This window comes from Lampris incognitus, chromosome 6, assembly GCF_029633865.1.
Source record: "Lampris incognitus isolate fLamInc1 chromosome 6, fLamInc1.hap2, whole genome shotgun sequence".
Classification (NCBI taxonomy): domain Eukaryota; kingdom Metazoa; phylum Chordata; class Actinopteri; order Lampriformes; family Lampridae; genus Lampris; species Lampris incognitus.
In genome coordinates this window covers 66235274-66247773 of record NC_079216.1, presented here as the reverse complement: position 1 = coordinate 66247773, position 12500 = coordinate 66235274, and the positions used below count along the sequence as shown (strand labels likewise).

Genomic DNA, 12500 nt, shown 5'->3' with positions numbered 1-12500 from the left:
ATACTGGCATCATTGGCAAAATTCAAAGTTTGGTTCATCAGAAGGGTTTATTAACTCTTTATTATAGCCTAATTTATCCTTACCTCTTATACTGTAATATCATTTGGGGAGCTACTTATCCCACTCACCTTTATAAGCTTTATATTTTACAAAAAAAAAATCTGTAGAATTGTCAAATTTTGCAGCAGGGCAGAATTTTGTATCAGCCTGCCTTCCCATGTCTGCTGAAGTATTCTTTCAGCTTAGCTGCAATGCACATCACTATAATACGAGATGTGCCAGATGGCTGCACCTCCCGTTGTTTCCTACTGGGCTCTGTCAGTGTCCTGTTAGATAGAATGGGGCTCAGCTATGGAACAGTTACGTATATTCAAACTGCATTTCAGTCTACCTCACTCAAGAATTTACAATCCAGGCTTAGGTCCTGTCTTATGAACCAAGCAATCCACACTGATCATATTTGAATATAACTGACCTCTCATAATGAATTATGAGTCATAATGAGTTATGAGTCAGAATGAGTTGACCGAACGCATGCACACGCTCACTGCACCCGCATATGCAAATGCACACACCCCCCCACTATATTATTCTGTGTTTTTACTTGATTTATGCTGCTTGTTTTATGTTTACTTTTTTTTCTCCCCAATTATATCCGGCCAATTACCTCACCCTTCCGAGCTGTCCTGGTCGCTGCTCCACCCCCTCTGCCAATCCAGGGAGGGCTGCAGACCACCAAATGCCTCCTCCCATACATGTGGAGTCACCAGCCGCTTCTTTTCACCTGACAGTGAGGAGTTTTGCCAGGGGGAAGTAGCACGTGGGAGGATCACGCTATTTCCCCCAGTTCCTCCTCCCCCCCGAACAGCCACCCCAACTGACCAGAGGAGGCGCTAGTGCAGCGACCAGGACACATACCCACATCCGGCTTTGCACCTGAAGACACGGCCAATTGTGTCTGTAGGGATGCCCGACCAAGCCAGCGGATTCGAACCGCCGATCCCCATGTTGGTAGGCAACAGAATAGACTGCCACGCCACCCGGATGCTGATGGCTTCTTTTATTGTGTTTGCTTGCTTGTTTACTTCTGTGAATAACATGCTTTTGTATTTGCTCACATTGCTTATTGAGGTGAGATCTCTCCCATCAGCCCCTGGAGTTCTTTTTAAATCTCACCTGCACATCTTGCTTATTTTCCTTGGTTGTGTCTCTGCTACTTTGTTTTATATGTGCAAATAAAATTCAAATAAAAAAATGGATATCTTAATATCTGAAGAAATGGAAAAACAGGAGCTGGTATGAAAAAAATAAACAGAAAGGAAAGGCTCTCTGCACTACATGTGGCTCATTCTCACTTTGCAGTAGCCTTAAGTGAGGCTAAAATACAATGTGCGACCTCTCTGGCACACACACACACACAGAAACACACACACACACACAGAAACACACACACAGAAACACACAATAAGGTGACTCTGTATGGGTTAGGGGTGGGGGGCCTGTTTTATAGCTGTAAGTGCATTATGAAAGCATTTCAAAGGGCTACGGGTGGGGGGAGGGGGGCCTTTCATAACCCTGCAGGGGCGACTCACAGCAGAGAAGAGCACGGCCTCTGTCGCGGTGAGAGGAATAAGATCACACTGGGACAACAGCGCATCAGCACATGCAGAGTATAACTGAGGTGCAGAGAAAGATGGGCAGGTAAATGTAAAAAGGATATAATCAGGCGTCCCGGGCGGTGTAGCGGTCTATTCCGTTGCCTACCAACACGGGGATCGCCGGTTCAAATCCCCGTGTTACCTCCGGCTCGCTTGGGCATCCCTACAGACACGGTTGGCCGTGTCTGAGGGTGGGGAGCCGGATGTGGGTATGTGTCCTGGTCGCTGTACTAGCGCCTCCTCTGGTTGGTCGGGGCACCTGTTGAGGGGGACTGGGGGGAATAGCGTGATCCTCCCACGCGCTATGTCCCCCTGGTGAAACTCCTCACTGTCAGGTGAAAAGAAGCGGCTGGAGACTCCACATGTATCAGAGGAGACGTGGTAGTCTGCAGCCCTCCCCGGATCAGCAGAGGGGGTGGAGCAGCGACCGGGACGGCTCAGAAGAGTGGGGTGGAGCAGAGACCGGGACGGCTCAGAAGAGTGGGGTGGAGCAGCGACCAGGACGGCCCCGAAGAGTGGGGTGGAGCAGCGACCGGGACGGCTCAGAAGAGTGGGGTGGAGCAGCGACCGGGACGGCTCAGAAGAGTGGGGTGGAGCAGAGACCGGGACGGCTCAGAAGAGTGGGGTGGAGCAGTGACCGGGACAGCTCAGAAGAATGGGGTGGAGCAGCGACCGGGACGGCTCAGAAGAGTGGGGTGGAGCAGCGACCGGGACGGCTCAGAAGAGTGGGGTGGAGCAGAGACCGGGACGGCTCAGAAGAGTGGGGTGGAGCAGCGACCAGGACGGCTCAGAAGAGTGGGGTGGAGCAGAGACCGGGACGGCTCAGAAGAGTGGGGTGGAGCAGCGACCGGGACGGCTCAGAAGAGTGGGGCAATTGGCCAAGTACAATTCGGAGAAAAAGGGGGGGGGGGGGAATCGAGAAAAAAAAAAAGAGACAGGGACAAGTGTTTGTCATTAACTGGTATATGAATCTAAGTTGGTCTCTTTTCTGCTCCGCGTGGCGTCACATTGGCAAGTGGAGCAGACGAGGGGAGGGTCTAGTTAAAAGTATTTTTTCAGTTCGGCTTTCATAAAAAAAATAAAATAATAACAACAACATGTACAGTCCTGACAGGACACGAGAGTGCTCAAGACTCCACTCCCAGTTGAGAGCGCTCTGAGCTACCATGTCACGCAGCATAGCATCTCTGTAGTCATGGCGATGCTGTTATGTGGGATCTACATGCGGTGCATACTGATGAGCACTCAGAGGCTCATGATTGGCTGATGGGCACCATGGCAGGAGTTAAACACTTGGGTCAGATTAATTTCATAGGCGTCTGTCACATGTGACCTCGCTAATCTGGTCTCATTAGAACTCAGACGCATGTGTGTACACACACACACACACACACACACACACACACACACACACACACACACACACACAGATCCAGCTATCTGTGAATGAACACTCACCTGACACAGAAGTAGAGGACTATGGGCCCAGATTTTTTGGGGAACTCGTGTTCTAAAACCCTCCGGTCCAACTGCAGCCAGCTGAAATGGCCACTGAAGAGAAGACAAAGCAAACAAACCCATTAACAGTGTGTCTGTGAATGTTCTCCTTCATCCAGGTCGTCATGGTTCTCCAAAGGAGTTGAATCAGGTGCAACTGGACTTGGTATATATCCGTGAAGGCGTGTCGCCTCTCATCCAAGAGGCTTCCTCAGTTCGTGCCTTTCTGACTAGACCAAGCTAGTCTGACTGGCTGCTGATGAGACTCAGAATTTATCCTCTAGGAGTCGTTACCAGAGCTATTGATATGCGTGGCTCTTTGTGTCCCGATGTTTACCTACGCCCGTCACTAACAGAGCCATAGATATGCGTGGCTCTTTGTGTCCCGATGTTTGGCCGCGCCCGTCATTATCGGAGCTGTTGATATGGTCACCACTGTTATGCGGCGGTTATTTATTTATTTGTTTGTTTTGTTGGCCCCCCACCCCCACCCTTTTTCTCCCCAGTTGTACCTGCCCAATTACCCCGCTCTTCCGAACCATCCCGGTCTCTGCTCCACCCCCTCTGCTGATCCGGGGAGGGCTGCAGACTACCACATGCCTCCTCCCATACATGTGGAGTCACCAGCCGCTTCTTTTCCCCTGACAGTGAGGAGTTTCACCAGGGGGACGTAGCGCGTGGGAGGATCACGCTATTCCCCCTAGTTCCCCCTCCCCCCCTGAACAGGCACCCTGACCGACCAGAGGAGGCGCTAATGCAGCGACCAGGACACATACACACATCCGGCTTCCCATCCGCACACACGGCCAATTGTGTCTGTAGGGACGCCCGACCAAGCCGGAGGTAACACGGGGATCCGAACCGGCGAGCCCCGTGTTGGTAGGCAACAGAATAGACCGCCACGCTACCCGGACGCCCATTCTTCGGTATTTATGAGAGAGAAACTTCGCCGGACCAACAATGAAAAAGCAAACTTGAGTCTTTTTTGCGGACAACTTCACTGTAGGAACTTCTGTCTTGTCATTATGCTGTTCTCCCTCTCTCTACCCCTGCTCCTGTTCCTCCCCCCTTAACCCCTTCTGCTTCCCTTTCCCCTCTCATCCGCTCTCTCTCTCCTCTCTCTCTCTCTCCTCTCTCTCTCTCTCTCTCCAGTGAGGAGGGAAAACTGCAGAGGAAGCTTTTCACCCTGGTAACGCTGCACGGTCTCCTGAGCAACATCTCTCTCCCCCTCTTTCGTTCTCTCCCCCTAGCCCCCTCTCCCGGTCTCTCTGGCACTGAGTGGTCAGAGTTCAGGCGTCTCCCTGTTCCCCAGACACACAGGATAAATCGACACATCACAGAACCGGTCCGGGGGAATACAGACAGAACAGACGAGGTTGCTTTGCTCACTACTGTATCTGTCAAAGCCTCGCAAATGCCGCACAACAGCGGCCAGCGGAGCTAGACATCAAGCGGTGCGTCAAAAAGAACGAGAGAAAAAGACACAAAGGTCAAGGCTTTGCTTGCCTTGTATTTAGAGCATTCAAATGAGTGTCTGCAGCACTGGGGGCAGATTATTGTGTCTGCAGCCGCCGTCTTCACGGCCCACCTCACATAATAGAATTCATTTGAATGTCGTTTTTGCATTTCAAGCAAATTTCTCACACGTGACGTTCTGCGAACACGCAGTGGCGTACGCTTGTTTGCTTCATGCATTAACCCGAAAGTCACCTGATTATCAACAAAGCCAGGGAGTGTTTGGAGATGTTAACAGGGGTGTCACCGACTTAATGTCTTTTCGTGAGAAATAAAATGTGCTGTTGCATAATCCTCTGGCGCTGTCGTGAATCAGCAGCCAGTCATACGCTATTATTCCACTAATTACTGCAACGCCATTTTGGTGACGGTGAGCCAATAGCTGGATTAATGCGGCCAGCGGACAGACAGCAGTCTCATACTGTACGTGCAGATGGAGTGAATGCAGAATTACAACATTATGGTGCAGCATCACCATCCCTGGACCCAACCTGCCGGGTCTTGGAGAAGATCTGAGCTGAACAGGAAGTTCAAAACGCCGTGGTAGTGGCGAGTGGCTTGACTGAAATTAAAGTTGTACACCTTCAGCCTTTATAGCGTTGCTAATGTGGTGTGACTTACGTTTCGTCTGTGTAGGAGATTCCGAAGTACTCCTTCTCCTTTAGGTTAAAGTGAGAGGCCACCAAGTCCAGCAGGTCCTTAGCCATGAGCTTGGGCTGCGAGGGGAGGGAGAAAGAGAGCGAAGAGAGCGAGAGAGAGAGAGGGAGAGAGAGAGGGAGAGAGAGAGAGAGAGAGAGAGAGAGAGAGAGAGAGAGAGAGAGATTATTCAGCAGTGGCGGCTGGTGCTAAAAATATTTGGTGCTTTAATGTCCACACAGTCACAGAGTTATTAAGAAGGACAATGTAGCCTATAGATTTTATGAGGGTTGGTAGACAGTGGATGATTGACAGTTGAGACGAGGCGTGGTGGTGGGTGTGAACATGATTGACAGCCACGAGAATTGTCCAATCACATTAGATCAAAAAACATTAAAACAATACCAATTCACTGCCAATAAAAGTGGGAGTGTCTGGGGCAGCACAGAACAGCGCCCCCTGGAAAATCTGAAGAAACCAATCAGACAGCAGCCTCAGGTCACCTGCTCGCCACAAGTCTGAGGGCTTACATAAGGTATCGTCTGGCCGGCGCCCGTCACCCAGGAAGTATATGTATTCAGACAGGAAGTATATGTATTCAGACTGAAATCAACCAAATACCATCTAAACCAATATTTCATGCTGCTGACAGGCGCTCACAGACTGAACACACTTTTATTTCATCATTATTTGCGTTATACAACTAAATTATATTTAACATGTTTAAGTAGATTTTCATCTCTTGACGTTTGAAGGGGGCGGTGCCACAGCGCCCTGCACTGGCCAGCCGCCACTGTCATTCAGGCGGTGTGAGTCTTATGTAAGAGTGTAGTGAATTGTGCTTACTGTAGTACACTGGACAAACTACGTGTTTTCAGGTGTGTGAGTGTATTATATCATTTACTGGTTCACTGCAATGACTAAGCTTTTTGACAGACACTGAGGAAGAGAGAGAGAGAGGGAGAGGGGGAGGGTAAGGGAGATGGATGAAGTGTGTGGATGTTGCTGACAGTGCAGGTACACTGCCCTTCCTCCACCCCTCTCTCTCTCTCTCTTCTTCCCTCCTCTCTGACCCGCACCTCCACTGCAGAGTCACGGCTCTGGGCTGAACCACTGTACTGCAGGGACGGAGGGCTGCAGCTAGCCGCGGAGCTGGCTAGCCGCTGTGGTTAACTCCGTCCCTCCAGACTGTTTCTACACGCTGTGGTACCCTCCATTTATAACGCAGCCGGAGCATCTCTGAGCCAGGACGAGGTCGGGGACTGCTGCCGTACGCTGCCGGTCTGTGACATTCTGAGCAACACAGCACCCCACCCTGAGGTTAACCATGGGTGCGCCTCTCTGCCTACACAGACACAGATGGGCCAACACACACACACACAATGACAAAAACAGAGACACATATACAAAAACAGACACAAATACAAAGACATGCACATACCACATGTGTACAACCCACACACAATAAAATATAGGAACACACACACGCACCCACCCACACACAGACACACACACATATGTCTTTTTTTGTGTGTGTGTGTGATCCCCCCCCCCCCCCGTTTTCTCCCCAATTGTACTTGGCCAATTACCCCACTCTTTCCGAGCCGTCCCAGTCTCTGCTCCACCCTCTCTGTTGATCCGGGGAGGGCTGCAGACTACCACATGGCTCCTCCCATACATGTGGAGTCACCAGCCGCTTCTTTTCACCTGACAGTGAGGAGTTTCACCAGGGGGACGCGGTGCGTGGGAGGATCACGCTGTTCCCCCCAGCCCCCGCGAGCAGGTGCACCGACCGACCAGAGGAGGCGCTAGTGCAGCGACCAGGACACATACCCACATCCGGCTCCCCACCCTCAGACACGGCCAACTGTGTCTAGGGATGCCGGACCAAGCCGGAAGTAACACGGGGATTCGAACCGGCGATCCCCATGTTTGGTTGGCAACGGAATAGACCGCTACGCTACCCGGATGCCCCCCACACTTATATATGAATATGTGTATATATACAGACATGCACACATGCATGTGCACACTCACATTACATATGTATATGCATATGAATATACACACAACATCACACACATACAATATCACACACATACAATATCATATACATACAATATCATATGCATACAATATCATATACATACAATATCATATACATACAATATCATATACATACAATATCATATGCATACAATATCATATACATACAATATCATATACATACAATATCATATGCATACAATATCATATACATACAATATCATATACATACAAGCTATGCAGCCCTGGTGCACACATGCAGCTGAACCCCTAGAGGTCTTCTGCTATCAGCTCACTGCACAGCTACCGCTTCAATGACAGAAGCTACTAAGAGCTATTTAAAGAGAAGGTGGTGATGTCACTCACTCACACACACACACACACACACACACACACACACACACACACACACACACACACACACACACACACACACACACACACATCTCCACTGACCTAGATCCTCTATAGGAGCTATGCGTACGCAGAATGATCCTGCTACTGAAAACGGCTCCGGGGGAGACAGGAGAGGTAGCATCAAGAGATGCCAGGGTCTAGAAGAGATGGATGAATACCGACATCCCTGCTTTTATATTCCGGCTTATTGATACTCGCTCACTACAGCGAGGAGAGACAATCCCGGCTTGGTAGGCTGAACGTTGCCCTTTTCCGTTTGAATCGTCCTCTCCCTCCATTTTTGTTTTACATCTTCCTCTCCCTCCCTGTTTGTTTTGCAGTCTGTGTCCCCCTCCCTCCCTCCCTCCCTCCCTCCCTCCCTCCCTCCCTCCCTCTCTCTCCAGTATAACAGCAGTAATGACTGTTTTGGTTCAGTCTGAGACACAGACCCTCGTGGTCTCTCATTACCACACATCAGGCAAACCACCCAGGCAACATTATCAGTTAAACAACAACCGGGTCACCACACAACCAATGAACAGGACACGGAGGCGGGATGAAAAGATGAAGTAACACATCAGCGAAACCCAAAAAACACACATTTTATGTTTAGCACAAACAATACTATTAATTAATTAAAAAAAGAAAAAAACGGCAAAAAATAGAAAGTGCATGGTTGTTCCATCATCCATCATCCTCTTATCCTGCTCTCCGGGCCGCGGGGATGCTGCAGCCTATCCCAGCAGTCACCGGGCAGCAGGCGGGGAGACACACTGGACAGGCCGCCAGGCCATCACAGGGTGCATGGTTCTATCCCCCCCCCCTTTTTTTTTTCTCCTCAACTGTATCCGGCCAATTACCCCACTCTCCCCGAGCCGTCCCGGTCTCTACTCCACCCCCTCTGCTGATCCGGGGAGGGATGCAGACTACCACATGTCTCCTCCCATACATGTGGAGTCACCAGCCACTTCTTTTCACCTGACAGTGGGGAGTTTCACCAGGGGGATGTAGCACGTGGGAGGATCACGCTATTCCCCCCAGTTCACCCTCCCCTCGAACAGGCGCCCCGAGTGACCAGAGGAGGCGCTAGTGCAGCGACCAGGACACACACCCACATCCGGCCTCCCACCCGCAGACACGGCCAATTGTGTCTGTGGGGACGCCTGACCAAGCCGGAGGTAACACGGGGATTCGAACCGGCGATCCCCGTGTTGTAGGTAATGGAATAGACCGCCACGCCACCCGGACGCCGCATGGTTGTACTTTAACAAAGCAAATAGGGTTTGTTAAGAGTCACCCTGAAACTCCATGAATCCCACAGTATAACAATCACATGGACCACATTAGGTGAAGTAATTGCATTTAGTACACTCTTCAAATAACGACTTACTTCTCACACACACACACACACACACACACACACACACACACACACCAATGCACAACAAGGCAGGGTTGTGAGATGGCACAGAACTAAAGAAACTGTAATCGTGTTTAGAAGGATGTTAATAGTCACACACACACACACACACACACACACACACACACACACACACACACACACACACACACACACACACACACACACACACACACACACATGACGAAGCCCTCTCTCAGCCGGACAGCGCTGTGCCAGCTCAGACAGCATTAGTCTTAACAGATGTTTGGCCCGCGCCTCCTCGGCAGCACCTTCAAGTATAATGAAAGGCAGTGAGGATTACAGGGAGGAGCTTGTGAGGAGGAGCAGCAGAGGAGACACACTAATGCCTACGTACGGCGGCCAACTGACAAGCTCGCCGGATATCTCCCGTAGCCATCACGCGTGACGTCACGTCTCGGTCTCTGTCAACGGCGAGCCCTGCTCTCGGTAACTGCATCACAGGACGCCTAAATGTTGTGTGTGGGGTTTTTTTTTCATGAAATAGACGAGTCCTTTCAGTCCAAACATAAAGCGTACTCCTCAGTGTTGTGATGGCTGAGTTATTCATCCATCCACCCATCCATCCACCCATTATCCAAACCGCTTATCCCCACCCAGGGCCGTGGGGATGCTGGAGTCTATCCCAGCGGTCACTGGGCGGCAGGCGGGGAGACACCCTGGACAGGCCGCCAGACCATCACAGGGCTTACTGAAGAATAACCACTAAGCTTTCCAACGCTAAATCAGTGGAAGAACGGAAATCTTCTGGTCATCACAGAAATGTCTTTTCTAGCCATAAACAACTTACAACCACGTGTGACTTAAAGAGAAAAACAACTACAATGTCGCTAGCAGCACCTACAGTGCCCCATGTGAGACTGCAGGTCTGACACGACGTTTCAGTCCTTCTCTTCTGCCTTTCCAACTTGGCCAGTTGGTGCATCCGCCTGCAAGCACATAGCTCCCAGCCAATGAAGCAATGCTCCATAAACCGGCCACAGAGAACACGCTATCAAAGGTAGGCAGCACGGGATGAGGAAGAGGAAGAGGACCAACAACACGTCTGGGATCTAGCCGTTTGTTGGCCGGGTTTACAAGTCGACGGAGGACGTCAGATTCCCAGACCGAACACCGAAGAACTGTCATGGGAGACTGAACGGACCACCATTCTGCCAAATCTCTACGGCACTGAAGAGACAGGTCATGCTGTGCTGGACGGACATTAAAACCTCCATGCTAATTATCAGACCATGTTCCCCCCCCCCCCTCTTTTTATTCCCAATTGTACTTGACCAATAACCCCACTCTTCCGAGCTATCCCGGTCTCTACTCCACCCCCTCTGCCGATCCGGGGAGGGATGCAGACTACCACATGTCTCCTCCCATACATGTGGAGTCACCAGCCACTTCTTTTCACCTGACAGTGGGGAGTTTCACCAGGGGGATGTAGCACGTGGGAGGATCACGCTATTCCCCCCAGTTCACCCTCCCCTCGAACAGGCGCCCCGAGTGACCAGAGGAGGCGCTAGTGCAGCGACCAGGACACACACCCACATCCGGCCTCCCACCCGCAGACACGGCCAATTGTGTCTGTGGGGACGCCTGACCAAGCCGGAGGTAACACGGGGATTCGAACCGGCGATCCCCGTGTTGTAGGTAATGGAATAGACCGCCACGCCACCCGGACGCGCATGGTTGTACTTTAACAAAGCAAATAGGGTTTGTTAAGAGTCACCCTGAAACTCCATGAATCCCACAGTATAACAATCACATGGACCACATTAGGTGAAGTAATTGCATTTAGTACACTCTTCAAATAACGACTTACTTCTCACACACACACACACACACACACACACACACACACACACACCAATGCACAACAAGGCAGGGTTGTGAGATGGCACAGAACTAAAGAAACTGTAATCGTGTTTAGAAGGATGTTAATAGTCACACACACACACACACACACACACACACACACACACACACACACACACACACACACACACACACACACACACACACACACACACACACATGACGAAGCCCTCTCTCAGCCGGACAGCGCTGTGCCCAGCTCAGACAGCATTAGTCTTAACAGATGTTTTGGCCCGCGCCTCCTCGGCAGCACCTTCAAGTATAATGAAAGGCAGTGAGGATTACAGGGAGGAGCTTGTGAGGAGGAGCAGCAGAGGAGACACACTAATGCCTACGTACGGCGGCCAACTGACAAGCTCGCCGGATATCTCCCGTAGCCATCACGCGTGACGTCACGTCTCGGTCTCTGTCAACGGCGAGCCCTGCTCTCGGTAACTGCATCACAGGACGCCTAAATGTTGTGTGTGGGGTTTTTTTTTCATGAAATAGACGAGTCCTTTCAGTCCAAACATAAAGCGTACTCCTCAGTGTTGTGATGGCTGAGTTATTCATCCATCCACCCATCCATCCACCCATTATCCAAACCGCTTATCCCCACCCAGGGCCGTGGGGATGCTGGAGTCTATCCCAGCGGTCACTGGGCGGCAGGCGGGGAGACACCCTGGACAGGCCGCCAGACCATCACAGGGCTTACTGAAGAATAACCACTAAGCTTTCCAACGCTAAATCAGTGGAAGAACGGAAATCTTCTGGTCATCACAGAATGTCTTTTCTAGCCATAAACAACTTACAACCACGTGTGACTTAAGAGAAAAACAACTACAATGTCGCTAGCAGCACCTACAGTGCCCCATGTGAGACTGCAGGTCTGACACGACGTTCAGTCCTTCTCTTCTGCCTTTCCAACTTGGCCAGTTGGTGCATCCGCCTGCAAGCACATAGCTCCCAGCCAATGAAGCAATGCTCCATAAACCGGCCACAGAGAACCACGCTATCAAAGGTAGGCAGCACGGGATGAGGAAGAGGAGAGGACCAACAACACGTCTGGGATCTAGCCGTTTGTTGGCCGGGTTTACAAGTCGACGGAGGACGTCAGATTCCCAGACCGAACACCGAAGAACTGTCATGGGAGACTGAACGGACCACCATTCTGCCAAATCTCTACGGCACTGAAGAGACAGGTCATGCTGTGCTGGACGGACATTAAAACCTCCATGCTATTAATCAGACCATGTTCCCCCCCCCCCCTCTTTTTATTCCCAATTGTACTTGACCAATAACCCCCACTCTTCGAGCTATCCCGGTCTCTGCTCCACCCCCTCTGCCGATCCGGGGAGGGCTGCAGACTACCACATGCCTCCTCCCATACATGTGGAGTCGCCAGCCTCTTCTTTTCACCTGACAGTGAGGCGTTTCACCAGGGGGACGTAGCACATGGGAGGATCACG

At 50.9% G+C, this 12500-nt stretch overlaps 1 protein-coding gene across 1 annotated transcript in view; it reads right to left on the bottom strand.

Annotated features, from left to right (window-relative positions):
* Nucleotides 1–12500, bottom strand: part of frmd4a (FERM domain containing 4A) — a 67697-nt gene that overhangs the window by 50075 nt on the left and 5122 nt on the right. The window contains 3 exon segments of the mRNA XM_056282705.1: nt 3117–3209; nt 5292–5393; nt 9923–9960. Coding sequence (XP_056138680.1) covers nt 3117–3209; nt 5292–5393; nt 9923–9960 — 233 coding nt within the window.